Source organism: Candidozyma auris, chromosome 5 (genome assembly GCF_003013715.1).
Source record: "Candidozyma auris chromosome 5, complete sequence".
Lineage (NCBI taxonomy): Eukaryota > Fungi > Ascomycota > Pichiomycetes > Serinales > Metschnikowiaceae > Candidozyma > Candidozyma auris.
Genome location: NC_072816.1, coordinates 132,367 through 157,957, shown reverse-complemented (window position 1 = coordinate 157,957; position 25,591 = coordinate 132,367). Strand labels below are relative to the sequence as shown.

The 25,591-nt window shown below is 45.7% G+C and overlaps 11 protein-coding genes across 11 annotated transcripts; 5 read left to right on the top strand and 6 right to left on the bottom strand. All coding sequences in view use genetic code 12, as the record gives it.

Moving 5' to 3' along the window:
* Nucleotides 1-126: 126 nt before the first annotated feature.
* Nucleotides 127-2,013, top strand: CJI96_0004341 (bifunctional DRAP deaminase/tRNA pseudouridine synthase; the record flags this gene model as incomplete). Its single annotated transcript, XM_029036592.2, has 1 exon — nucleotides 127-2,013. One exon carries the CDS (start codon nucleotides 127-129, stop codon nucleotides 2,011-2,013), a length of 1,887 nt encoding a protein of 628 aa, XP_028888689.2.
* A 28-nt stretch (nucleotides 2,014-2,041) lies between these two features.
* Nucleotides 2,042-3,655, bottom strand: RIM21 (Rim21p; the record flags this gene model as incomplete). The annotated part of the gene is made up of 1 exon (XM_029036591.2): nucleotides 2,042-3,655. The coding sequence occupies one exon, from the start codon at nucleotides 3,653-3,655 to the stop codon at nucleotides 2,042-2,044; it is 1,614 nt and encodes a 537-aa protein (XP_028888688.2).
* Nucleotides 3,656-4,783: 1,128 nt separating this feature from the next.
* On the top strand, nucleotides 4,784-6,433 carry CJI96_0004339 (Rab GTPase-activating protein MSB3; the record flags this gene model as incomplete). Its single annotated transcript, XM_029036590.2, has 1 exon — nucleotides 4,784-6,433. The coding sequence occupies one exon, from the start codon at nucleotides 4,784-4,786 to the stop codon at nucleotides 6,431-6,433; it is 1,650 nt and encodes a 549-aa protein (XP_028888687.2).
* A 349-nt stretch (nucleotides 6,434-6,782) lies between these two features.
* CJI96_0004338 (uncharacterized protein) lies at nucleotides 6,783-7,403 on the bottom strand (the record flags this gene model as incomplete). The annotated part of the gene is made up of 1 exon (XM_029036589.2): nucleotides 6,783-7,403. One exon carries the CDS (start codon nucleotides 7,401-7,403, stop codon nucleotides 6,783-6,785), a length of 621 nt encoding a protein of 206 aa, XP_028888686.1.
* Nucleotides 7,404-8,842: 1,439 nt separating this feature from the next.
* On the bottom strand, nucleotides 8,843-11,098 carry CJI96_0004337 (peptide alpha-N-acetyltransferase complex A subunit NAT1; the record flags this gene model as incomplete). The annotated part of the gene is made up of 1 exon (XM_029036588.2): nucleotides 8,843-11,098. One exon carries the CDS (start codon nucleotides 11,096-11,098, stop codon nucleotides 8,843-8,845), a length of 2,256 nt encoding a protein of 751 aa, XP_028888685.2.
* Nucleotides 11,099-12,186: 1,088 nt separating this feature from the next.
* Nucleotides 12,187-14,604, top strand: CJI96_0004336 (uncharacterized protein; the record flags this gene model as incomplete). The annotated part of the gene is made up of 1 exon (XM_029036587.2): nucleotides 12,187-14,604. The coding sequence occupies one exon, from the start codon at nucleotides 12,187-12,189 to the stop codon at nucleotides 14,602-14,604; it is 2,418 nt and encodes an 805-aa protein (XP_028888684.2).
* A 1,011-nt stretch (nucleotides 14,605-15,615) lies between these two features.
* On the top strand, nucleotides 15,616-17,694 carry CJI96_0004335 (fungal specific transcription factor domain-containing protein; the record flags this gene model as incomplete). The annotated part of the gene is made up of 1 exon (XM_029036586.2): nucleotides 15,616-17,694. The coding sequence occupies one exon, from the start codon at nucleotides 15,616-15,618 to the stop codon at nucleotides 17,692-17,694; it is 2,079 nt and encodes a 692-aa protein (XP_028888683.2).
* A 67-nt stretch (nucleotides 17,695-17,761) lies between these two features.
* Nucleotides 17,762-19,534, bottom strand: STI1 (Hsp90 cochaperone STI1; the record flags this gene model as incomplete). The annotated part of the gene is made up of 1 exon (XM_029036585.2): nucleotides 17,762-19,534. One exon carries the CDS (start codon nucleotides 19,532-19,534, stop codon nucleotides 17,762-17,764), a length of 1,773 nt encoding a protein of 590 aa, XP_028888682.2.
* A 561-nt stretch (nucleotides 19,535-20,095) lies between these two features.
* On the bottom strand, nucleotides 20,096-21,208 carry FCR3 (Fcr3p; the record flags this gene model as incomplete). Its single annotated transcript, XM_029036584.2, has 1 exon — nucleotides 20,096-21,208. The coding sequence occupies one exon, from the start codon at nucleotides 21,206-21,208 to the stop codon at nucleotides 20,096-20,098; it is 1,113 nt and encodes a 370-aa protein (XP_028888681.2).
* A 952-nt stretch (nucleotides 21,209-22,160) lies between these two features.
* On the bottom strand, nucleotides 22,161-22,442 carry CJI96_0004332 (uncharacterized protein; the record flags this gene model as incomplete). The annotated part of the gene is made up of 1 exon (XM_029036583.2): nucleotides 22,161-22,442. The coding sequence occupies one exon, from the start codon at nucleotides 22,440-22,442 to the stop codon at nucleotides 22,161-22,163; it is 282 nt and encodes a 93-aa protein (XP_028888680.2).
* Nucleotides 22,443-24,604: 2,162 nt separating this feature from the next.
* Nucleotides 24,605-25,582, top strand: AGE2 (Age2p; the record flags this gene model as incomplete). Its single annotated transcript, XM_029036582.2, has 1 exon — nucleotides 24,605-25,582. The coding sequence occupies one exon, from the start codon at nucleotides 24,605-24,607 to the stop codon at nucleotides 25,580-25,582; it is 978 nt and encodes a 325-aa protein (XP_028888679.2).
* Nucleotides 25,583-25,591: the final 9 nt, after the last annotated feature.

Below are 25,591 nucleotides of genomic sequence, written 5' to 3'. Positions count from 1 at the left end.
CTCCCTATCTGGAGTAGGTAAGCCAAGTATAACGGCACCTCACTCTCACTGCCACTTATCTTCCGTGAAAGCACAAAGCGAAGATTATCACACCAGTTCAAAAACCTTCTATAGCTTGCAACTAACATGATCACCCAAACTTGGGCTCTTATCCTTTTGATCTCCTATCTCTCCTCCACTGCCAATTTGCACCCGCTGTCTCACATCAGAGTGCGAAAAATATCAACTCTCCAAGGCTGGATGAGAATTCACCCCAGACACTTCCAATCACTAATTAGAATGTCTGAGGCTGGCCAGAAAAGAGCAGTATCACCTGCTGCGGCGGACAAGTCACCAGCTGACTTCCCAAAAACAAGGGCCCCAAGAGGAACGAAAAAGCTCAGAGATGACCATGGGTTCAAGGTGAAGCAGCAGACGATCGATAAAGACGTTCTTTCGTCTACGGCAAACCCACAGAAGACTATCCACGAAGAGGAAACTGAAGGAGCCTCGTATGTGATTGACGGGCCGCTTCGAAGAACCACGCCTTACTATTTCACGTATTTGACATACTGCAAGCAGAGATGGAGAGACAGGAAGATCCTAGATGTGTTCCTCGATGAGTTCAGGGAAAAGGACGGTGATATTTATCGCAAGGCCATAGCCTCGGGCCAGGTTACAATCAACAAGAAGCCAACGACAATAGACTCGATCGTGAGAAATGGTGATCTAATATCACACAGGTGCCATCGTCATGAACCTGCGGTTTCGCTGAGACCTATAAAGATCGTTTTCGAGGATGAAAATGTAATTGCCATAGATAAACCCTCGGGTATTCCAGTGCATCCCACCGGCCGCTACAGGTATAACACTATCACTAAGATATTTCAGCATGAGTACGGCAAAACTGTGCACCCTTGCAACAGATTAGATAGACTCACCCTGGGGCTCATGTTCTTGGGTAAAAACGCAAAAGGTGCTGACTACTTTGTCAAGCAGATTCGTGAGAGAAACGTGAGGAAGGAGTATATTGCCAGGGTCAAAGGTAAGTTCCCTGTGGAGCCTCTTCTGATAGACCAGCCATTGTATACTGCCTCTCCAAAACACGCCTTGAACGTCGTGGATCACGAAAAGGGGAAACCAGCAGTGACTGAATTCAAGAGGGTGTCTTATGATCCTTCTACGGACACGTCGATCGTGAAATGTCATCCACTAACAGGCAGAACACACCAAATTAGGGTGCATCTCCAATACGTAGGCCACCCGATCGCCAACGACCCAATTTATTCAAGTGCATTCGTTTGGGGTAGTGATGATTTGGGAAAGGGTAACGAAGGATGTTCGGAAGATGTGATTGCCAGATTGGACAAAATAGGTAAAGAGAAAGCTTGCTCTACTTGGTTCCACCCTGAGGAAGACGGTGAAGTGCTCTCCAAGGAGTGTTGCCCCGAATGTGAGATGCCCTTCTACACTGATCCTGGTCCAAACGATCTTGATCTCTGGCTCCACGCCTACAAGTATGAGGCGTCGGATAAGCTGTGGTCGTACACAGCAGATTATCCTGACTGGGCCATCAATCCACACCGCAAGTTCATGGAGCTTGCTATAGAACAGGCAAGAAAGTGTGGAGAAACTCAGACTCAATTTAATGTGGGTGCTGTGTTGGTGCTTGATGGAGAGATCCTTGCCACTGGCCATTCCCGAGAGCTTCCTGGCAACACACACGCTGAGCAATGTGCACTAGAAAAATATTTCAAGGAACATAACACTACTGATGTACCTAAGGGAACAGAATTATTTACGACGATGGAGCCATGTTCATTCAGGCTTAGTGGCAACTTACCTTGTGTCGATAGAGTCCTAAACACTAGCATTAAAACCTGCTTTGTGGGAGTTCTTGAGCCCGATACATTCGTGAAGAATAACACGGGCAAGGCTAAACTTGAGGAAGCTGACGTTGAGTACATTCATATCCCTGGCTACGAAGATGAATGTCTCGAGATTGCCACTTTTGGCCATGAGAAGAAGGACTAACTTTCGCTACGTAACAATTATGCAAAAATCAATCCTCCTCCTCATCTAGTTCCAAAACTACATCTCGTCTAGAGTAAACAAACACATCACGGCGGTTACGTCCAGCATTGTCCACCTCTGCGAACGAAACACTTCGTTCTTCTTGCTCATTGCTTCTTGTAGCTGTACCTCTTCCAAGGCTTGCTTCTTGTCGTTCTCTAGATCTTCTCCTTTCACTTGCATGCCTCTCGAGTTGCGCCAATGGTGCCTCTGCCAGTCTCTCGACGGGCTGATGCTGCGAACCCCCAAAACTGCTGCCTACACTGACAGACCTGGGAACAGCCAAACCAGTAGCGATAATTTTGTCTGTGATATCAAGAAACCTGTTCTTGACAATATTGACCCCATCTGTGAGCCTGGCAAGTTTGCTCTTTTGCCAGTGTTCTGCATTCAGACTGATCTCTGGTGAAGTGTTCTTCATCAAAGTTTGGCTCGAACTGCTTTGACTATGCACGGGAACACCACCACCACGGTCGTCACTTTGAGAGTCAGAATCATGAAACGAATGTCGACTTTCTGGCTCTTCTTCTTCCACGAACAATTCAAATCTGTCAAGCTCGTAGAGCTCATCTTCGTAGAAGCGACGCCCTAACACACCTTCTTTTTCCATCATTTTCCTGATTACATTGTACTTGTTACACCATTCCCATGGTATAACCACGCAAACGACGTAGGTAACCACCGAGAAGATCTCAGAAAGGGCGTACACCCAAGCATTTGAGACATCAGCGATGAAGAACGCCACGGGAGCGTAGATGAAAACAAACGTGAGTAGAGATATGAGCCAAATATTTCTATTTGCTGCAATCTGTTTGATCTTCGTGAGCAAAAAAGCTGTAAATATAGCTGCGTAACACATACCCATGGCGATACGGATGAGGTATGTCAATGCAGGGATAATTTTACCCGCCTCGGCGTCTTCATGGAAGTTATGAAACTTTGTGACTCCCCAGAGTGCCTGCGAGACAACGGCAGCACCGGTGCCCACATAGAAAATCAGACGTTTGTCGCTCTGTCTCAGGAAGAGTCTCATCACAACTTGGACCTGCAAGATGAGAAGAGAGAGGACGACAATGAGGTCTATGATGCTCAAATATAGCGTATCATTGACGGCATGAAGAAGGGCCTCTCCATGTAAATAGCCTTGTCGTTGCTGGTTATGTAACACCACAATGGACTTGATCACCGTTATTAGCATGTACACCGACGATAGGATCGTCAGCAGCTGTAGTAGAAACGAAGGCTTGATAGTATAGTTTGTGAGCACAAATATGGTGAGAAACCATGTGATGACCGCCAGAATAGCTATGGAGTACACTATAGGAACCACGCTATACACGAACACACCGCTATTAGGAGGTGAAGTAAACTCTTCCCACGACTTGCGCACAAGCGGTAGCGATTCAGAGAACGTGTTGAGCACCAAGTTGACATTTGAGTTCAACATAGGTGTCAGGCCCTCGTAGCATTTTTGATGAAAAACAGCCCGTCGTATATACTTCACAGGGCTATTGAAGTCGTGGCTGATGATGAGTCCTTCCGGTAGCTCGATGGGCATACACAGCTGGTATACCTTGCGGGCTCCCCTGCTTCGCCAGAACATGTTGAGTTGATTTATAGTGAATTTCGAAGCCTTATAAGAAGAAAGTTGTAATATACAAGGGTGTTGGCAGTTGGGTTAGATTTAGACTTGGCAGTGGTGATGTGATATGGTAGCATGTCTGCAGGAGGCAGGGTCTGGGGAAGATGGAAGGTGTAGGTGGAGAAGTCGCCAAAATGTTTGTAGACATTACAAGATGGTGTTTTTCGGTTTTGAACAATCCAATTTCGATTGTTGATCAGGTTTTACGAATAGGTGGTACAGAGCTGATGTAGTGTGAGTCGCTTTTCTTAGGCGCTAGTAATGGCTGCAAAATGACTCTGCTGCCTAATTGATGAGGTAGTGCTTGACTGGCTAGTCAAATGACCTTTCTGTTCCTTGAATGAAGATGATACTTTGGACATTTTTCTTACACTTCATTGAAATTACTGAGAAAAGCATCTAGCCTTGTTTGACAAATCGATGGAGCAGCCCATTCTAATCATCCTTAAAGGCAACCCCCACAAGTTTCGACTAGGGGAATCTTTAAGCCCTGGTGTTTTATAGCGCTGTAGAAATATAAATTCTTAGTGGTGATTTTGAGCTTGCAAGATCTCTTTCGCTACCAATTTGGCTGAGCCGTCAAGGTGTTGCAATCTTGTAGTAAGTACTCAAACAGTCGCTCGGTAATTATATTCTCTACTCACAACAATCCTCAATAAAAACACAAGTCATTTTGACATCACATTATACTTCAATGAACAAGATTTGCTTTCTCTGTCCATATGAAACCAGAGCCTAATTCCAGATCACATCCTTAATTCGTGTAGCCTTTGTTATTGTCTCGCGAGAGAATGGGTGCAAAATTCCCATACACATTGCTCCAGCACATCGTCTCGAAAACACCCTCCACCAAAGTGAGGAAGAATATCAGGATTTGAATACAATTATACTATCAAACCATCATCTTCAAAATATCATTTCCCTAATTTCTCAATTTCTAATGAAAAGCCTAAAAGAGGACGACTCCTTCCGCTAGCAATTCTCGGTGGCCTACATAGTCCCCCACTCAACTGTAGGAAGCTTCCCGGACACCACCTTCAAGCTTGTCAGGCTCCAGTCACACAAAATTTTATACACTAGTCAAATCTTATGGCGTCTCCTGGAGCCGTGACAAATAGCAACGACGGGTTGGCGCTGGTGCTAGTACGGAGCGAAACTGATGTGTCGCACAACTACTCCTTGCTAGATTACTACGGAATGGAGGGCTTTGATGTGAATGGAGAGGCCAGGACGAAACACGAAAACGAGGACGGTTACATTGGAAATGGTGAATCCGAAGAACCGACTATATACCCTCAACCGGCAGAAGCAGGTGGAGAAGAGCCAAGAGAGTTGGAGGCCAGAGAGGCTCGGTTGAGCACGAAGCTGACTACGAGCCTGGCGATCATCGCTCATGAACCAGTGGTGAAAAAGGTCGATAAGGAGAAGATCTTGCGCAGTGACTTTGACATGTACGGGTTCAAAAAGGAGCTGACCTTTTTTGAGTCGTCCAAGGAGCAGTATAATAAGTGGTTTGCCGAATACGCCGACCAGCTAGTGCAGCAGAAGAAGAAGTGGCGGGTGTTGTTGAAGAATAATGGACTTGGCTACTCTTCGTCAGATTACCCGACGCGGTTCCCTCCGAAAAGCGATAAGGCTAAAAAGCTAGTGAGGAAAGGCATTCCTCCAGAATGGAGAGGTGAAGCGTGGTTCTTCTATGCTGGTGGGCCAGATAGACTCCACAAGAACGTGGGAGTATACGAAAAAATTGTAAAGGACACCCTGGGCGTCGTCAATAAAGACACCGAAGTGATCGAACGAGATTTAAACAGGACTTTCCCAGATAATATCCACTTCAATTCGCTGATTTTGCATGACACGAAAGCCGAAACCGACATGATCAAAGCGCTTAGAAGAGTGTTGGTTGCATTTGCCCATTTCCAGCCTCAGATCGGGTACTGCCAATCCCTCAACTTCCTTGCCGGAATGTTACTTTTGTTCATGAACGAGGAAAGGGCGTTCTGGATGCTTGTCATTTTGACCGAGCGCATCCTTCCAAAAGTTCACTCTGCTAATTTAGAAGGTGTTCACACCGATCAAGGTGTTTTGATGCTCTGTGTGAAGGAGTATATACCACGGCTATGGCAGATAATAGGTAAGAACTTCGAAGGCGCAGTTCTTTCTGAGGATAAGATCCTCACCCGTTTACCCCCTGTCACCTTGGTGACTCTGTCGTGGTTCATGTCAGTTTTTGTTGGTGTTTTACCTATAGAGTCCGTGCTTAGAATTTGGGACATTCTCTGGTACGAGGGATCCAAAACCATATTCCGTATATCCCTCACCATATTCCGTCTTTGTCTAGAACATTCACAGTTTCTACATGAAGAAAAGAAGGAGAAAGCCACTGAACTGGAACAAATAGAGCTTTTTCAGTTTATGCAAAGCTACCCAAAGACAATCATCGACCCAAACCTACTTGTGGATAAGTGTTTCAAGAAGATTGGTGGCTATGGGTTCGGATTTCTTTCGCAGGACGAGATCAACAAATGCCGTGAGTTCGTCGCCCAGCAGCATAGCAAGCTCAGAAACAACGCGTTGGTAACGGCGCAAATGAGCGACATGGAACGAGAGGCATTGAACATTTCCGAGTCACACGATATTCACGACGTTTATGGCTTCCACAAGTCAGTGATGAATGGAGTGGCATGGAACAAGCATCTCACAAGTAAGATGAAAAGCAAATTCCGAAAGCATAAATAATAGATTTAGAATGGTGGTTGCAAAACCTCTCAGTGGTGGTGATTTTGTCACGTGCATCCATACGCATTCTGGGAGTTCACAAATGGATTGATTTATTCTCACAACCCCATGGAATACAAATACCTTGTCTCACGGTTTGCCGATCCAGTGATCGCAATCACGCTTGGTGTCTCCGCATATTATGTTCACGAAAAGAGGGTGGGGCGATCTGAAGGTCACACACTAAACGAGCTCCTCGTGAGGTGGTGGAATAAGTAAGGGAACAGCCATCAGCACCAAGAAAAAGAGGTTAACGAAAAGGAAGCATATAGCATTACTTGTATATTCATTGAGCATGATAATCTACATTTTACACTAGAGTCTTGAACTGGTTTACCGCCTTTTGCGCTCTCTCTGGGCCAATGTCAAGCGACAAAAGCAGTCCGATCTTCGTCCATGTAGCTTCTGTGACCATTGGATCCAAAGCTGCCTCCTCTGGATCCTCAGTGGATGTGGGTTCTTCTTCCCTCTTCTCTGTAGCTGGAGTGGGAGCAGTCTGAGGAGGAGATACCATCACGGTGATGGAAAGTTCCTCGTTAGCTTTGGCCACTGAGCCAATCTGTGTAGTATCGGAAAGCACTTTAGCCTTGACCATCATCTTCAAGTTGCTTGCCGTCACACCAGCGTCCCTCAAAGCTGCCACAGCCTCCACGAGCTCTCCCTTGATGTTAAACACCGTCAGAGAAAGAGGCGCTTCGAGTGATGTAGAGAATTTGAATGGCGGCTTGATGCTTTTAAAGTTGAGTTTTGTCTTTTCTCCAGCGGCATCTCCATTACTTTTTTTGGGAAACGCAGCAGGCACCTTGGGTAGAGAAGGTCCTAAAGATTTCAATTTGTGGTAGTCTTCCGTGGAATAGAAGGAAGACTGTGGAGCATCTGTCAGCAAGCGTATGAGCTGAGCGTACGTGGTGAAAAACTGCTTATCAGACATGAAGTGGAGTAGCTGTTCGAAATGGGGTTGAAGTAGATGGGGTGAGCGTTGTAGGATGTAGATTCGCTTTCATTTAGTGCGAAGAGAGAACGAGGATGTTCCAAAGGGACTCCGAACACAAAAAAAAGAAGCACTACGGAATAAAGTAGATCATGGATTTGGTTGTTGGAGCTCGAAAAATGCTGTATTGAATGCTTTTGGAAACACTTCATTGTGTACTTGGCTGATTGGGCTCACAGTGAATGGCTGCCAAATCAAATGTGAAGAAGCGGACACTATAGAAGCTACTTTTTGCCCTGATACTATGTGCATAAGATCAACTTTCATCGAAAATTTCAAAAGCTGCGTCATTTTAGTTGTAACTCATGAAGTGTATTCAAATAAGTGTGCTAAGTTACTAACATATACTAAGAAATGGTTGCGAAGGTAACAACCACACATTGTTTCATTCAAATGGAAAATGAAGGTCGAATACGATGTTCTCTTATGTGATGAACCACTACCTTTTTTTTAGCCAATTGCTCTGCAATGGCCCAGACAAGACACAATCCTTTGTGAGTTTCTCGTGGCAGATATCTCGAGTTTGCAAGTTTTGCGTCCTTTCGCAGCCATTTAACAAATCAAACAAGCTACGTCTCACACAACACCACCCCATAATCATTCTGTAAGATAAATAATATGTAGTAATGAGCTTCCCATAGTTGGGAAGATTACTTCAAGACTACCTTGCATCCGATGATTTACCCTCTTTAGATTCCTCTGCATGCACGTGACACCATGCTCATATCACGGCCCGAGAGATCTCTTGGTGCCACCAACATGAGTTTCTTGAAGTCTTTCAGAAACAAGTATACAAGCCTTCCACAAGACGATGGGGCACCCTTGCCTCCTACAGCCACAGAACCACAACAAAACGGTTTTCGTGCAAAGTTGCAAAAGCTCAATCCCTTCAGATCGCAGAATGTCTACTTGGAAGATGAAGATAACTACGTCACTTCTGAGCCTGGCTACTTTGAGTTATCTAGGTGGGACAGAATGCTATTGTTTGCGTTAACATTTGCTGGCTCCATAGCCTGTTGGCTCATTTGCATATTTTTGTTCCCGGTACTTTCATTGAAACCACGAAAATTCGCTGTTCTATGGTCGTTGGGCTCCATCTTCTTTCTTGTCAGTTTCGGCGTCTTACAAGGCTTTCAGGCTTACATCCTCCATTTGTGCTCATCTACACGCATCTTGTTCACCATAACGTTTATCACGTCTATTGTATTGACGTTGGTGTCTAGTTTGTCCTTGAGATCTACTATATTATCTATTGTGTTTGCCGTGATCCAATTGATCGCTGCGCTCTGGTATACCGTCAGCTACTTCCCAATGGGCCGTCAGACGTTGAATTTGGCAACAACCGTTGCAAGGGGCCAAGTGGAGTCGTGGGTGAACACTTAATTTGCCTCCGTTGAATTGGGAAATGCGCTTTCAAGGCCCTTCTGAACCACCTTTACGATGGCCGGATTGACACTAGTGTCCTGTGCTAATGCTTCTTCGAGAATCTTTTTTCTGGACAACACATTAGCCGACTTGGCAGATCCCTCAAGTTTGCTCAAGCTCTTGAGAGCTTGTAAGGCAAGCACATATTTGGAATCCTCAACTTGCAAATCAAAAGCGAGCTCCCACGTGCACTTGTAATCGTCAGCTTCGCTAGTCAATTGGTTGACGTATTTCTCCATATCCTTTAATAAATGATCATTGGCTTTCAAGTCAGAAAGCAACTTGGCACCCAAGGGGTCTGCGTCGTCCTTTTCCGATTCAACCTTGGCAATCATTTCACTCTTCTTCTTGACATTGAGCGGTTTGTTCTTTTTATTCTTCCTTGTGTCTGGCTTCGCGCTGCCATTGGAAGTATGCTTTTGTTGATGGTAGATTTCCCAGTATAACTTAAGAAGGCCTCTTATAGCACGAACGTAAATAGGCGTGGAATGAAGCTTATCCTCCCACTTCAAGGTATCAATGTAGTCACGAGGAGTACCTCGTCTCATGCAATAAGAGTGGAAGTCAAACTGATCTGACTGGAAGGTCTGGAACACTTTAACGATCGCCATGTACCGTTTCAATGCCAAACCTCTGTAAATATCAGCTTGATCCTGCAAATCAGATACTTCACTTTGAGCAGCGTCTTCAGGTAAAGCACGCACTTCAGAGAGCTTTTCTTCGTATAATCTCACGTGCGCCTCAGCGCTCTCCACCAAAACCCAGTTTGCTTGCATGGTGTGCAAGTCTTTGAGACCGTTGACAGCAGACTCATCTAGCTTGGTGAATAATGATACAACTTCGATGGCCTCATCCACATGGTTAGATCTGAGCAAATATTTGGCCGCCTTAGAATTCACAAATCTGTCCTGCAAGTCTAGTTTGCGGCCCTCCTCCATGATATCTTTGGCTTGCTCGATCTTGCCCAAGTGCTTGGTAATTCTTGCTTTGAGAATGTACAATTCCACAAGTGTAGGGGAATGATTAAGAGCTTGCTGAATATACTCCATAGCAACATCCAACTTGTTCAAGTAAAGGTAATGCTGCGATAAGAAATAGGAGACCCAAACAAACACTGTAGGGTTAAATCCAGGCACTTCGTTGGCGAAGAAGTCCTTGACGATTTTCTCAATCACCACAATCTTTCTTTTATTCTTGTAAAGCGGTTTCACATTGACAAATGTTGCAGGAACACCACGCTTCAATTGTCCCAAAATATACAGAGATGCTCTCTTCTGGAACTCTGGGTGGGAAGCTGGCAAGAACCCCAATGGCAAAAATACAGCAGGATCAGAGCGTGGATAGAAAGAGGCCAACTTATCGTAGAGAGCCAATCTGGTTTCCACGGGCCCTGAAGCAGTGTCCAAGCAGGTTTCTAAAAGATTGAAGTAACCCACGTTGTCTGGGTTCCGTTGCAACAACTGACGGTACACCATGGAAGCTTCTTTCTTCTTGCCTAGCAACAAGAGGTACTTCGCCTTGTACTCCATGAATGAGGTCATATCTCTGATTTCGCTAACATCTTTCTCCAAATCTTCCAACGCTCTTGCGTAGTTACCTGCCTCGGCAATGATGCTATTCTTGTAAAGCACACACTCGCTTTGCTCGTAACGATCCTGCTCTTGCAAGTGCTCCTTGATGATATCCTCGATCTTAGCCAAAGTATTCACACTAGCGTCGTAATCCTTATTTAGGTGGTGCGCCACAGCTACAGCGGTCCAGTTTGCTCTGTAGCCCGGTTGCGATTCCAAAAACGCTTGTCTCGAGTCTCTCAAGTTTTTGTAGTCTCTCACTTGTGACTGCAATAGCGACAAGTCTCTCAAGAGCAACGTGTTGGGCAGCCCGTTGTCGACCGCCGCTTTGAACCATTTTGCAGCCTCTTGGTAATTGTCAACGCTTCTATAATAAATACCAGCAAGATGGTCGACCAAGTAATTGTTTGAATCTTTTGCTGTGGCCTTAACTATGTAGTGCTCAGCATCACTTTTATGGCCCAACTGAAAATTGCAACAACCTTTGATCGCCAAAGACTCAGCATGGCTCGAGTTCTTTTTGAGGTTCTGGTCGATAAGCTTGAGCGCTTTCTTGTACTGTTTCCCCTCGTAGAGCTTCAACGCCTCGCGGGCGTTGGCGTCTTCTTTATTGGCGAAGATCGGTTTTCTGAGAACCATCTAGTGGGTTAGCTGGTGGTGGTTGGCAGTGGAAATTTTATCGTGATTTCGCAGTGTGCAGTTCATAGTTGGTAGACAGATGGAAGCAAGGGTAATGAAGAGAGAAGTTTATGATAGGATTTCGGTCATTTTCAAGGAAATCTGCTGAAAGTTGGTGAGAAGAAGCTTCATTCAATCTGTTGGACTTTTTGATGTGGTGAGAGTGGTGATAGCTTAGTAGAAGCAGTTTGTAAAAAGTCTGGAGAATGGTAACAGTGCACATGGAAATGCTGATTGCAGCACAATTCATGAGAAGAAGTATCAGCATTCTTTTTTTTTTATAAGGAAAGTGCTCAAATTGCCTCTCTAAGTCTTTGCTTAGCCCAATGTATCGTTCGGCTTTGCTGCTACTCATCATTTGCATTTTGCAGCCATTTCGCATAACCAAGTACCAGCACAAGAAGACAACTTTGAAGAGCTTTAGAACCAATTTTCTGTGGAAGCTCATACAGTAATCCTATTGTACTGTGAGCTCTTAGTCTAATTGACTTCTCAGGAGCCTCGATGACGAATACTTTAATCAGATACTGGTACTAAAGAAATAGGGCAGTGAGAGATACAGGGACTTCTTCGACGGCTTGATCACGCCACAGCAACTTCACTGTCTCTACAAGAACAGGCGTCCGACAAGCTTACTAGGATCGTCCAGAGAGGTTCCACTACCTGTGAGCTTATCGATGATTTCCCCACAGGGTCAGACAGAGGTAGGGTAAGTTTGATGAGTCGAAACTTAAGCTTCACCGTCATACGTTTTCATTCTAGCTATGAGCTTTTTATCGAGATGTTCCAACCCATCACATGATTCCCGTATATTCTCTTGGTCAGATCTGGAAGTGGATTTCGCAGCCATTATGGCATGCTGAACGGCTTCATACATTGGCCGTGCCTAAGCCATCTACTCCAATAAGACCACAACAATACAAATGAGTACCTAACGCCTACAATCCTCCTTGAGTTCTTCGTTTCACTGAGTATACGCTACAAATAGTCTTCCTTACTCATATCCGTTCAATGAGCCGAATACGGGGATTTTGCAGCCGAAGTGCCGTATGCAATACTGGCCAAGATCTACCATCACCAGAACTGTTCCAAAGGTCAACATAAGACGTGCCATGTCTGAAGATCGTAAGAGAATACGTGTGGCATGTGATACGTGCCGCAGAAAGAAAGTGAAGTGCGATGGACAGGTGCCGTGCTCCAATTGCAAAACTGCCAATGAGCTCGTTTGTCATTACGCTGAGAGACAGCCATCCAAGAAGCGTGCTTTCGAACCTAAGCTGCTGAAGCTACTGCTCAGCCAGCGAATTGAAAGGCTCGAGGAGGTGATTTTGGACTTGAGTGCTAGGCTAGGAGGGCTGGCCAGCGCAAGAAAGAAAGTGGAGAATGGAAGAGGCTCCGGCGGTACTTATAGTCTGAGTGAGGAGGAGGACGAGTCTAATGACGAGAGAGAGGAAGAACCAATTCTTTCACGAACTGTGAGTGAGGCTGCAGAGGGCGGCAACAGATCCTCGGGCCAGAAACGCAGCTCCAGCGGTCTACCTTTGAAGAATGTTCTGCTTTTCTTTGGCGCTCACTCTTTCGCCCATATAATGTCCCAGAGCTCCATCGACTGGATGGAGAGACAGTTAGGTGAAGAAAATAAGGGCTTGATCACTCCCTTGACTAACATGCCGTTGTTTTTTCAGGGAAAAGCAAAGCATTTTTATATCAAATGGCTAGATCCCATGCCTGTCGGGCACGAAGAAAAGAAAAGACTCATGACAAGGCCGTTTCCGGAGAATAGCAACCTTGTATTCAGCATTTTAGATATGTTCATGACGCCGATTCTACGAATTGAAGGTGTGGGCGACATCAAACGTATCAGAAAGATGTTCGAGAGATACTACTTCGAAAAATGTCAGTTTTCCTCGGCAGAGCTTCTAATGATGACTGTATCACTTGCTTTCTCCATCTTCATGAGATTTGAGACGAACATTGGGCCCCTTGAGCAGGTCAATGACGGCTCGGAGTGGTCAGACCAGTCCTTAAGAAAGCTTGAGGACAGGCTTATGAGTAATGCAATATACTATTACCACAGAATCAGTGTTGTTGGAGCAGGTATCGACACTATAGAGGCGATATTGCTTTTCTCTGGTTACTTGGAGTGTCATTGGTTCTCTCCTCAAGTAAATTACATGTTATTGGTCCCCGCCATCAGATACGCCCAAGATATGGGTCTACATCGAATTGAGTCGTACCGGGGTCTAGATAGAGCTGTCAGCTCTCACAGAAAGCGCATATGGTGGTTATGTTGTTACATGGATATGGAAGTCTGTTTCAGAGGAGGAAAAGCCCCCATCATCAATAGATCCGACGTAAGCCCCGAGCTTCTAGATATCAACGTCACTGAAATTCTCGTGTCAGACACCCCACTCGTACACTCCTTGCACAATTACTTTGCTCGGATTCTTCTGATAAGAGCTAGAAGCTACGAGCTTCTCTTTTCAGCATCCGCTAACGTGAAGGACTTTGCCTCCCTTCTGCAAAACTTGGATGCTCTCAACACAGACCTTCTAGCTACGGCACAGGTGCTACCAGAGTCCATGCGGCCGATATTTTTCAACGACCCAGGATTCCAAATTTATAATCACAAGGACAAGATTGAAAACGAAATCAGCTGGTCGGTTCGTTTAACATTCTTCTATCACATTATGATCATCAACAGGCTCCCGCTGATGTTTACTTTTGAAGACGAGGACGAAGAGAAGACAGCTCGCTACAAACAAATTTCCCTCGATAGCGCTAGAACAATGGCGCATTTACTCAAAAGTAGCGAAAGCGCTAATCTCAGCAATTCCTTCTTCGAATGGGTAATTTTCTTCCCGTCTGCAGCATTCTTACACTTGCTGACAACGTGCATGAACTTCCCAAACTCGCCAGATACCTATAGCGATTTAATGCTCTTGATAGAAACATCCATGGATATTCTAAGCAGAAGAGGCATCGAGCAAACAACTGATCTCATGAGCAAGCCTCAGCGGTACACGTTCACGCTGCTTATGTTCAAGGTACTCTTACGGTTAGTTCTTACTATCTACGAAAGAAGCACGGGCATTTCGATCGTGGAGGGCAATCTGGCACTAAAAGCGCACCTTGACTCTGCAAAAGAAATGTTTCCAGAGTTATTCCAGAGCAAAGAGAGTTTCAATCTGTCGGTGATGACGATAATTCCGGAAGTCACGGGCCAATCGCCATTCACCAACGAGCCCAAATCAGCCTCCAGCAAGGCATCGTCTGTCTCATCTTTTACTAGCGGTACACGCCCATTGCTCCATCCGCCAGAGGTGGTGCCTTCTTCTTTGAATGCACGGAGAAATCAATTTGAAGGGCTAGGCCAGGAAGTGACCTACGACGACATCGACATGTTGATCCAATCCCAAATGAACGACCTTCCGAATATCTTCTTTGACAGCAGTCAGCAATTCTAAAAAGAAATTACAATTCTAAAAGAGATACTACTGGCAGGCTTGACAGCAGCTTTGAGAAGGCTCAGAAACGGTAGAAGGCGTCAACCCGCTTACTCATCATCCCCACCGTTGCGTCCATGAAGCACATGAAAATTACGATGCGTTCCCATTACATTCGCCTCACACAAAACTTCGAACGAATAAGAAAACAACAGGAAACACTTTCCTCTCGACATTTCTTTGTACCACCTTCCCCTTGGTCGTATATTCATGCACCCAGTCGTGTTTCGCAGCCATCGGGCAGTGCGATTTTTTCGAGTACAAGTTGTCATCTCGGCCATCTTTCTCAACAGTCGTATTGTTTCAGCTCGTGCACACAAGCGCCTCCTGCGCCTTCCACTCTCATCGAACGCTGCCAAAAAGTACATATATATCAAGTGCGCTGCTGACATTGAGGCACATTTACAGTTTTGCCGGCTGTCGCTCATTCGAATCTCAAGAAGCTATGAGTGCAGTGGTGAAGGGCAAAAGAGACAGGGTGGCCAAGGCGTGCGCCACGTGCCGCAAGAAGAAGATCAAGTGTAATGGAGAACAACCGTGTGCTCACTGTTCAAATATCAAGATTCCATGTGAGTACCCCAGTAACAAACCACGCAAGTCTCGAACAAAGGCGCTGCTGGACGTGATTACAAACAGACTCGATCGGTTAGAGTCGCTCATGCAGCAGATCGCAGATAGAGTTGGCGGGCTTGATTCTCGGAACGTGCCATCTCCCGGTTCCGTAGACCGAAACCTGGCCGATTCATCCTCAACTACATCAAGCTCACCTGCGCTGGAGCTGAGTCTCCAGGAAACTGATACGGGAAGAGTAACGATAATGATAGCAACAACAACGCTTCCAATGAGCCGAAAGCAATTAAGGGGACCCACTCGTCGCTGCTCAAGTCAGGTAAGGCGTTTTTTGAGCGGACGAGGTCGATCCTTTCAAAGAACTTCCAAGGAGATTGTGACAACTGCAATCTTGGCCACCAGATGCTTCATTACAAGGGATTGCATCTGGGTATAGTCTTCATTTTCAGTACGCAAAGTATTGAGTGGATTGAATCCAGGCTCAAGCCAGAGGACCATAAGATTGTAATTCCCTTCAGAACGATATTGTATTACTTTATGGCATGGAAACAGCTTTTTCTGAGCGTGTGGACAGAAATGAAGCTGTACCCTGAGGACGATGTCAAAAAGCTCAAAGAGGGCATTTATCCGCACGATAAGCAGCTCACATTTGAGCTTCTACAGCAATACCACTCCATAGTGTTGGCAGATTTCGTTCTCGACGCTGACGAAGCCAAGGAGCTATTTGTCAAATTTTATGCCAACAAAGGTGCCCCCAAGAAGAAGCAGTACAAGTTTTTGAACTCGGAGTTAATGGCCATGAGTCTAATACTATGCATTTCGATAACTGTTGTCATCGATCAAAGAGTTACCGATCTGCGCCCCTGTGGCAAGTGCTTAAAGTTGGATTCCATGCCTATCGAGCAGCTAACTGCGTTACAAGAAGAGATGTTCCTCAACTCTGTATACTACTTCCACACAATAAGTGTTGTCAGTGAAGGCATGGCTACTGTGCAAGCACTTTTGCTCTTAGTGGTCCATTTGGAAACCACCTGGGTTGTGACAGAGATGAATTATTCTTTTGTCAGCATGGCTCTGAGATACGCCCAGGAACTTGGTCTTCACAGATTCGAGACATTTCAACATCTACCACAGCCAGATATTCAAAAACGAAGCAGGCTTTGGGCGGCGGTACTGTGTTTTGACGTGGAGATGAGTCACAGAACGGGTAAGCCCCCGCTGGTAAACATCGTCGACGTTTCTACACTTACGCCCGCCGACCCTTGGTACGTGCCGCAGCTCATGTCTCAGGCAGACATTGAAAAGTTTTATCAGCTTTGCGGCCACCTGCGCTTTTCTTTTGATGAGGTTTATGTTCGCTTCTTTCTTTATAAACTTTCTCAAATTAGAGCCTTCACATACTTTCAACTTTTTAGTGCAACTGTCAAGTATGATAGTTTGAAAGGCGTTCAGGATATTGTCACCTCTCTTAACGGCGAACTTAAGAATATATCGAATGAGTTGAAGGAAGAGTTTCGTCCTCGCTTTTACTTCGAGCCTGAATTCGCGTTAATGTTGGCGAGATTTTCCGGAGATGAAAGGATGAGCAGCGTCAATGATGGTATTCTTTCGTTCCAGCTTGCCTACTTCTTCCAGCTCATGACCATCAATAAGGTTCCTTCGCAGCTCGACCCCAATCAAGGTAATACCCCTCCTTATGAAAACTCACAGTACAGAAAACTTGCCCTTGACAGCGCAAGAACTATACTTCATCTTATTCGCGGCATCAATAGAAAAAGTGTCTCGTTCTTCGCCATGAACTGGATAATTACTTATCCTTTTTTCGCCATGATGAACTTGATTGCTAACTGCCTCAATTATTCTGATGATAGCGAAGGCGTTACCGACTTGAACTTGCTTATTGATTTATCAATGAACTTCTTTAATCACTACACTGATTTGGCTAAGAAACCCTCAACCGGTGCATTCTACTTACGTTTGCATTTATTTGGCATTATTATTCGTATTGCTCTTCGTATCACTGTGAAAGTATATGAAGAAAATAACAATGTTGACATATTGGGCAGCAACCCTCAGCTTAAGTCGCATTTAGAACAAGTTGAAAAGGAGTTTCCTCAATTTTATACAGAAGTGAGCGCTCCTTCCGATTTGTTGAGTCTCTTGACTTGCATGCATCCGTACACAGATATAAATCTGCAAAGTGACGACAGGAAATTCACGCCCAATGGTTCGCTTGATACATCCTCGAGCGTATCAAACCAAGACATTGCTTCGCTAACTTTTCAACACGCGAGCGGCATGGAGGCACCTTCACCCAAAAAGAATGACCCTACACTTTCCAACATACTTCATCCTGTTGACTTTGCATCTGCTAGAGATTCTGAAAGAAAAGACTTCAATATCGACGACGACCTATTGCTCGCCGCGATAAACCAAGATTTTCTGGCACTTCCTAATTTCTTCTTCGATAATGGGCTTTAAATTGTAAATAGTATGCTTACCACGATTTTAACGATGATGATATACTTTTATACTAATTCCACATATGCTAACGAGTACGAATTACGCCAGCAGCAATCAACATGTTGACTTTCTTTGCCACCTCTGGGTTCTTCATGTGCTCTTGCAATGCCGCTGGATTATCTCTGGCTTGACCCAATATACCCTGCATGACAGGGTCTTGCAAAATTTCAACTATTTCTGGGTCCTTAGACACTCTCTCCATCGTTTGTTCCGGAGTTTCGCCCTCGATTGCTGCAAAACGCTGCGACATTGCTCTGTGCATCAACTGGTTGATTTCGTTGGCGTTCTTTCCACCGTTCAACTCTTGATCCTTTGCAAGAGCGTCATTTAATGTGTTGATTACTTGAGAGTATTCCTTCATAGCCAACTGCGCATTGGCTTTCCTGATATACGCTCTGATGAATGTAGGATCCAATTCAATGGCTTTGTTACAGTCTTCGACAGCATCAGGAAATGACATCAACTTGGCCAACGCAGCAGCTCTGTTGGAGTACCCTCTGGCATCTTCGGGAGCTCTTTTCACCATCTCAGTGTAAGCCTTAACGGCGTTGGGCCAGTCACCCTTTGTGAAATATTCTTTACCCTCCAATCTCGCCTCCTCGGCCTTTTCGGGGTTGATGTAACTCTTGGCCTCTCTGACCTTGATCTCTTTTTGTGTATTTCTTAACTTGCTCAAAACGTCTGGAGTTCTATGCTCGGTCAAAGACTTGTCAAAGAACTTGGCAGCGTTCTCCAAGTCGTCTTTCTTCAAGTAACAATTACCAATTCTGGCAAACGACTTAGCTATGATCTTGTAGTCAGCTCTCATGCTTCTGCCTTCATCAATTGCCTTTTCGCAAGTCTTAATGGCAGCATCGTAGTCACCTTTTTCAAATTCAGCGGCAGCTCTGTTGTTTAGGTATGTGATATCCTGGTAAAGCTCCCATGCATGGTCGTACTTTGCAATAGCCTCGTCAAACTTCCTCTGCTTGTACAAGGCATTACCTTCAGCCTTGGCAGCATCAGCTTCTACCTTACTTGAGTCCTCCATCTCGACATCCTCCGTAGCCTCAGACTTGGACTCAGAGCTCAGTGGGGCGGGATTAGACTCGGAGCTAGAAGAGGGCTTTGACAGCGACTCCTCCTTGAATTCCTGCTTGGGCTCCTCCTTCGCAGTCTCGGATTTTGAGGCTGAAGAACTCTCCTCAGGCTTACCAGGAGCATCTTTTCCCTGGAACATGTCCAAATCAATGCCCATCAACACACCCATAATCGTCATCATGCGTGGGTCAGAGAGCATGGTCTGCATGCCTGCTTTAGGATTTTGTTGCAATTGCAATACTTTGGCGACCAAAGCTGGGTCGTTCATCATTTCGGCCGTCTTAGGGTTGCTCTTCAACTTGTTCATCAAGTTGGGGTCGGAGAAAATCTTACCCAAACCCATGTCGGGGCTCTGGGAGTTCTCTGCATCCTCAACGGCTTGCAAACCGCTCTTGGCCATGGCGTTCAGTGAGTCCAACTCCAAAGCCTTGGAGTAAGATTTCTTTGCATCTTCCAAGTTGCCTATTCCGTACTGGGCAGCGCCAACACGGTTGTAACCTTTGGCCCAAGTAGGGTTAATCTCCACGCACTTTTCTGCGTCTTCCAATGCCTTAGTGAAGTTCTTCAATGAAGCGTAGCAAGCAGACCTGTTGGAGTACAAGACGTGGTTAGGCACATCAGAAGTTTCGATGGCTTTAGTAAACTGCTCAATGGCCTTGTCAAACTCCTTGGCTGCAAAGAGCTTGTTACCCTCAGCTTTATATTCTTCAGCAGACATGACACTAGGAATTGTGAATTGATCTCTGTTGGTTAAGGTGATGATGTTCGGGGAGGATTATATAGATAGCAGGCGAGTGCACCTGTGCACTTCTAGAAGCTTCCGAGAAAGGCTGTTCAAAGAAGAGTACATAGACAAAACAGACAGAATAAATAAAGGTTATGGAGAACGAAGCTTTGGTAGTCTGTTGGGGAGTCCACCAATATAAAGAAGTCTGGTAATATGATGATTATGTGCTGGCGCCTTTTGCAATCAGGTCCAGCGCCCGATACTAGTGCTGATTGAAGCCCAAAATTGAGAATCATTCGACCAGATTTGATGAATATGGAAATGGGAAAAAGGAGACGCAGTGGCAAGACAATGTAATAAAAGTGGTATTTGGCTCTGCTTGTAGTTCCTTCTTAAGCCTGATTGAAGCTGTACCTTCGATGCACCTTTTGGCTGCAAACCACCTGAACGGCCGCATGTTACCTGTCAACCAAATAGATTTAATTATTAAAGTTGACATTTGCTTAATATCAGTGCCTTATCTTACCCAACAAATGTCAGCCGTGATATTGTCTATTCTCCGTGCACTTCTCTCCTTACTTTCTCAAGCGCTTCCATCACGTAGTCGAGCTTGTACGCGGGCCCATACCCATGACAGGTCTCTTTGCCCCTCAATGTCTGCATCACATCAAACATATCTATACCTTCATACCCATCCTCCTCAGCTTTAATCTGTAAAAAGTCCCACACGGCGCCAACCGCCAATACCTTGTTGCCTGGCTTCTCTGGCTCATCGTACACTTTATTCACCGTAGCAGGATTGACATTGTGTTTTTTTCGATCCACCATCTGATCAATGAACTCATCCTGAGAGCCAGGAAATGAGAAGTGAGAGTCGGCAGCGCTGTGCACCTCATTACGTAGGAGACTATCTTCTGAAGGTACCGACGCGTACGACAGCTTGATATCCTGAAGCGCTCGCACAAGCTTGTGTCTCTCTTCTTCGCTCTGCAACAACTTTGTCTCAAGGTCCTTGAGCTCTGTACGTTTACGCTCGCGGAAAGCACGCTGCGCAAGCCTGTTGTGAGCCTTCTTCTTGATTTTGAGTTCTTCCTCCGTCAACTCCTTATCATCTTTCGCCAAAAGCGCCTCTTCCTGATCACTCAAGATCCGGCTCTTCGATCTTCTTGACTTCACCTGATCTCCAACCTTCACCTCACTGTCTCCCGGAGGAGAAGACTGCAACGACAGATCTGTATGGTTGCCTCCGCCAACGCCAACGTTGACACTTCCCCACTGCTGCTGGTATGACGAATTCAGGTCTTTTTCTATATTAGATCCAACCGAGCCACTTCTGAAAAAAGCGCCATCTTCATGAGGTCCATGGCTTACTGGAGCCATTGCTGGGTGCATATTGTTCATGTACGGCCCGCCGTGTATGTTGTTGCCAGGCAGTCCCTGATTCACGCTCTGCCACTGCATTCCATTCGGAGTCATATTGAACGCTGGAGTTCCAGCAGAGTGGAAGTTCATGGGCATTTGCTGTTGGTGCTGGAAGTGCTGCTGCTGCTCAAATAGACGGATATTTTCCTGATTCAAGTCGAGCGGCTGGTCAATATAATCGCAGATATCGTCTTTAACGTGATTCACAGGCTGGGAGCGGTCTCCAATTTGAGAGTAGGGCATGTTGTTGGAGAATCGTTAGGTTCGTTAGAAAATAGAGACTGGATTATCTTAGGTCTGATGTTGTGCCCCATGCAGGACAGGGATAGGATGAAGGCTTGGGTAACGCCGATTTGATTACATATGGAATATTACGTGAGGACGATAATCTACAAAAGCATTTATGATTTCTTGTGAGATTTGTCTATTAGAGTTGATAGTGTGATAAGTTGTTTACGCTCCCCGGGGGAGGTGGGGACTGAGTAAGCGGCTGCGAAAGTACGCCAGGGAATTGAATAGATGACAAAAAGAAAAAGACTGAAGTCATTGCTTTTTCTTGCGTTTGTTCACTGGAGCATCGAGATTGTCTATAGTCATGTTGATGCGTAAAATAAATAGGAATATGAGTTGCCTCCAATTGTTCTTAAATGAGATATGCATAGGCGTTCAAACATTGAAACGTAAGTTTCGATGAGAAGACGGCTGGTGAAAGTATGAAATGCTCTCTATAAGCAGGAATCTGCTCTTGTCCGAGATCGAAAGATGTACTTTAGAGGGCAGCTTGTCTATAAGGTGATCTGCTCTCCTTCATAGGGGCTCTAAAAGCGTAGGGAATGACACTCGAAGGGCAGTGACTGCAGCTTGACACTGAATAAGTCTTGGTATCTAGAGTTGCATCATTATAGTATTCTGCGATGCCGAAACCTTTAGCGCCGTCTTCTTCGCTTATATGTAATAAGGGATATTAACCCATGAATAAAGCCCTCCGCGTGCTTTCTTCAAGGCAAAGTGCATTCATCACTACTACCTCTGAATAAGACTCAACCATTGGATCTTCTGAAGGAACATCACAACAATCACACACAGTAGCGCTACACCAGCGAGTACCAGCGCACATGTCTTCTGCCGCCGGAAATCTCTCAACTTATCGTTGCGTTTTGTGCACTTGGCTGCTGTTTCTGGCGCCTTCTCTGGATCACTGACCTCTTTGGTGTTCTCTCTGGGCGGATTCGGCAAAACCGACAAAGTACGGCTCGAGCATCTCCCTTGCCAAATCCGAGTGGGCCACATCGTCAAATGCCTCTGTAGCATCAACTCCACCGCAGTCCAAGAGCACCTCCACACCGCCAGGGTGTTCTTGTGCAAAAGCAGTCACATCGTACACTTTACCATGGATTGTCATCCACAAGTCCAGAGGCAGCGAGTGTTTGCGGATCTCTTGTGCCGAGTAGACCCCGGGTCGTAGCTCAGGCGACATCACGGTAGTATGAAGATTCTTGCAATTAGTATAAGAGTTCAAAACTGGAAAAAAATGATCGGTGATTGGGGAACTCCCGATGTTGGTGAAGACATTGGTAGGTATTCGGTCGTGCACGGCCCGAGATGGGTATGTAGGTTTGGCTGCGAAACCGGGGTCCGCCAGTGAAACTGCGAGTTAAAAGCACCTCTTTTCGCTGACCTAGAACTATAAATCCAAGCGGATAAACCTTATTTTCGATTCTTGTAGACATTTTCACCTCCGTGTTTTTTGCTCAGTATATCCCTTTTCGCACTAGCTTTTTTTGAACTACTTAAGCAGTTACCGCACTAGACTGCCTTGCTTGGCTAGGCGCTCTGGGGCCTTTTGCGAGAAAGCTTGGGGTCCTCGGGACCCTCTCAACTGGTAACTTGAGATCCCCAGACCTCTCAGACATTTTGCCTCCTTTGTTCGGTGGATCTGCTGGTCGATCTGCTGATCGATCTTTGGTTGCTTTTTATTTGTCTACAGAACGGACCTTGATGCCGATATACGACGGATTCTGGTTCCTGCCACAATATCTTCGATCCAGCCATCTCTACTGCACTTTCTTCGCGTATACCATTTGGTATAGACGTCCATAACTGTGAGCAACCCATCTCGCGCCTTCATATAGCTTGTTGGCCCATCTTCTGCAGCGCTTGTGTGGAGTTCCAACCTTAACCTTAATGCCGAGGAGTGGTAGGCGGTTGCATTCAGGCTTCAGGTGCATGGAAAAAAAAAGGCGGGTTTGATCTAGAGCTTAAGTTTATTCGTATCCCGATTGGGTAAGCCGACATTCAGGTGTGGGCGGGGCCGTTTAGTGACCATACAAAGGAATAAGGTGTCACTGCAATGTTGAATCAAGCTGTCAGATAAAAAAGGAAAATAATGTTTAGAGCTAAATGGGCAATTTACTTTCTGTCGGAGCTCTACTTCGTAGTAAACTGGACTCACACGTTTCCTTGTTCACTTCACGCATATGTAGTGTTTTGATCTCCAATAATGCAAGGCATTTACGACAAGTGGGTGGGCAGCCTAGTGTTTTGTGTATTCTCGTTCGTATTTTGAAGGCAAAACCCTCCATTTATTCTGTTACTGGGCCCTCAATAGTCATTTCGTCGTGTTTTTGAGTTCTCCTTGTTGGCTGCTCTCAGTCTTTCTATCTTGCAGCCATTAGTACTTACTACAGTGAAGATGAAATGGTGGAGGTTTTGAGTCCCGATACAACGAGGTTTCACCACGACAGGCCCATAAGTCAGATCCGAGTACATTTGCACTTCATTGTGTTGGGATCACATCATTTTCCCCGTGGTGCTTTTCTGCTAAAAGAGCTATCGAGCCAGCTGAACACTGAACCATGAAATTCCTTGATCTACCCTTTGCTCAGCTTGCACTGAACCTCTGCACCCTGCTTTGCTGCCTGAATTACTACTTTGCAAGCCTAATCATGACAATTCACTAGCTCCCTTCCTAACTGGTTGCAAAGTGGATTCTGCTTTAGGAAGGTGATACAACGCCATACAGAAAACCAGCCAAGATGCCTCATCCTTTCAGTCAAAAAAATTGAGCAGAGACCGATGCCTTACTTACGCCAAAGGCGTCATCAATCCATACCGATGTCCTTTCGTGTCATTTCTGGCTTTACCTAACCTTCCTCACTAGTACATTCAGCTGTTCTGTTTGGCTGCGAAATCTCCTCCAACAAATAAATTTCAAACACACACCTCCGCAAATACTCACGATCCTCAACAGACCTTCTTGAGCTCTCTTTCACTCTCTTGAAATCCATATCATCAGTCTACCTTTTCAAAATTGCTGCCTTCATTGAAACTTGTCTATGGCTCCCTACCCACTCCTTCGAGGTGTTTCCTGCACACAGACCCTGCGTCGCTATCGTCGACTATCAGCCAAATCAAATCAACCTCCATCCTCCATTCTCCCAAGTTTTCCTTCTTCTTCATGTCTGCGCTTCCTTCAAGCAAGAAAACTCACAGCGAGAAGAACAAACAAATACTCAAGCTGTTGCTCAAGAGCCTGCCAACAAAACCTGCGCAGACTGTAAAACAGCTACCCACCCAAGATGGGCCCTGTGGAACTTGGGGTGTTTTGTTTGCATCAGATGCTCTGGCATCCATAGGTCGATGGGCACGCATATCTCAAGAGTGAAGTCGGTGGATTTGGACGCGTGGACAGACGAGCAGGTGGAGTCGATGTTGAAGTGGGGCAACAGCAAGTGCAACGCCTACTGGGAGCTGAAGCTTCCTGACGGTTACGTTCCTGATGCGTCCAAGATTGAAAATTACATTAGGACAAAATACGATATGAGGAAGTGGGCAGCTCTGCTGAAACCTGACCCGCTGGCTATACCAGCCAAAAGTGTTGCCAGTTCCGCTCCTGCTCAAGTGCAAAAGCATACCAGGCTGACTCCCGCCATCCAAAAACCACAGCCTGAGGTCGCTGTTGACCTTCTAAACGACGACTTTGGCACCTTTTCTCTGGCCCTGCCTCTGCCAGCACCTGTCCCGCCTGCAAAGCCACAGCCAAAAGTACCTCCACAAGCTCTGGTTCCTCCTAGGACATCTGTTTCTCAACCAGCGCCTCCACCACCTCAGAAACCACAGCAGCATGCCAACAATGGCCGTAATGACTTGAAGAAATCGATTTTGTCCCTTTACTCACTGCCTTCGTCGTCCAATTCCAACGTATCCACTTCGTCGCTCATGAAGAGCTCCCAGCCTAATCTTGCATTGTTGAACTCAAAAAGGAATCCAGTTTCGCCCGCTCCTACACAAGAACCGGTCAATCTGCTTTCAGACTCTTTGCATGGCTTATCGTTTGGCCCGGCCTCTCTGTCAAGTTTGCCTCAGGCTAAACCCCCTTCGCAACCTACCAACAGCAGTCCACTGTGGGAAAACCAGTGGAACGATTCATCCGCTTCAGTCAATCAATGGGCATCCGACTCTGTTCTTCCTAAAACTACAATTGCACAGACAGCCTCCAGTGGGTTCAGTCTGACACTTGACGACGACCTATTCAAAATGTGTGGAGCTGAGTATTTGATCTGTTCTAAAGCATGCTACAGTCTTTCATCCTGGCATTTAATAGGCATTTTGGAGTGACACTGGTTC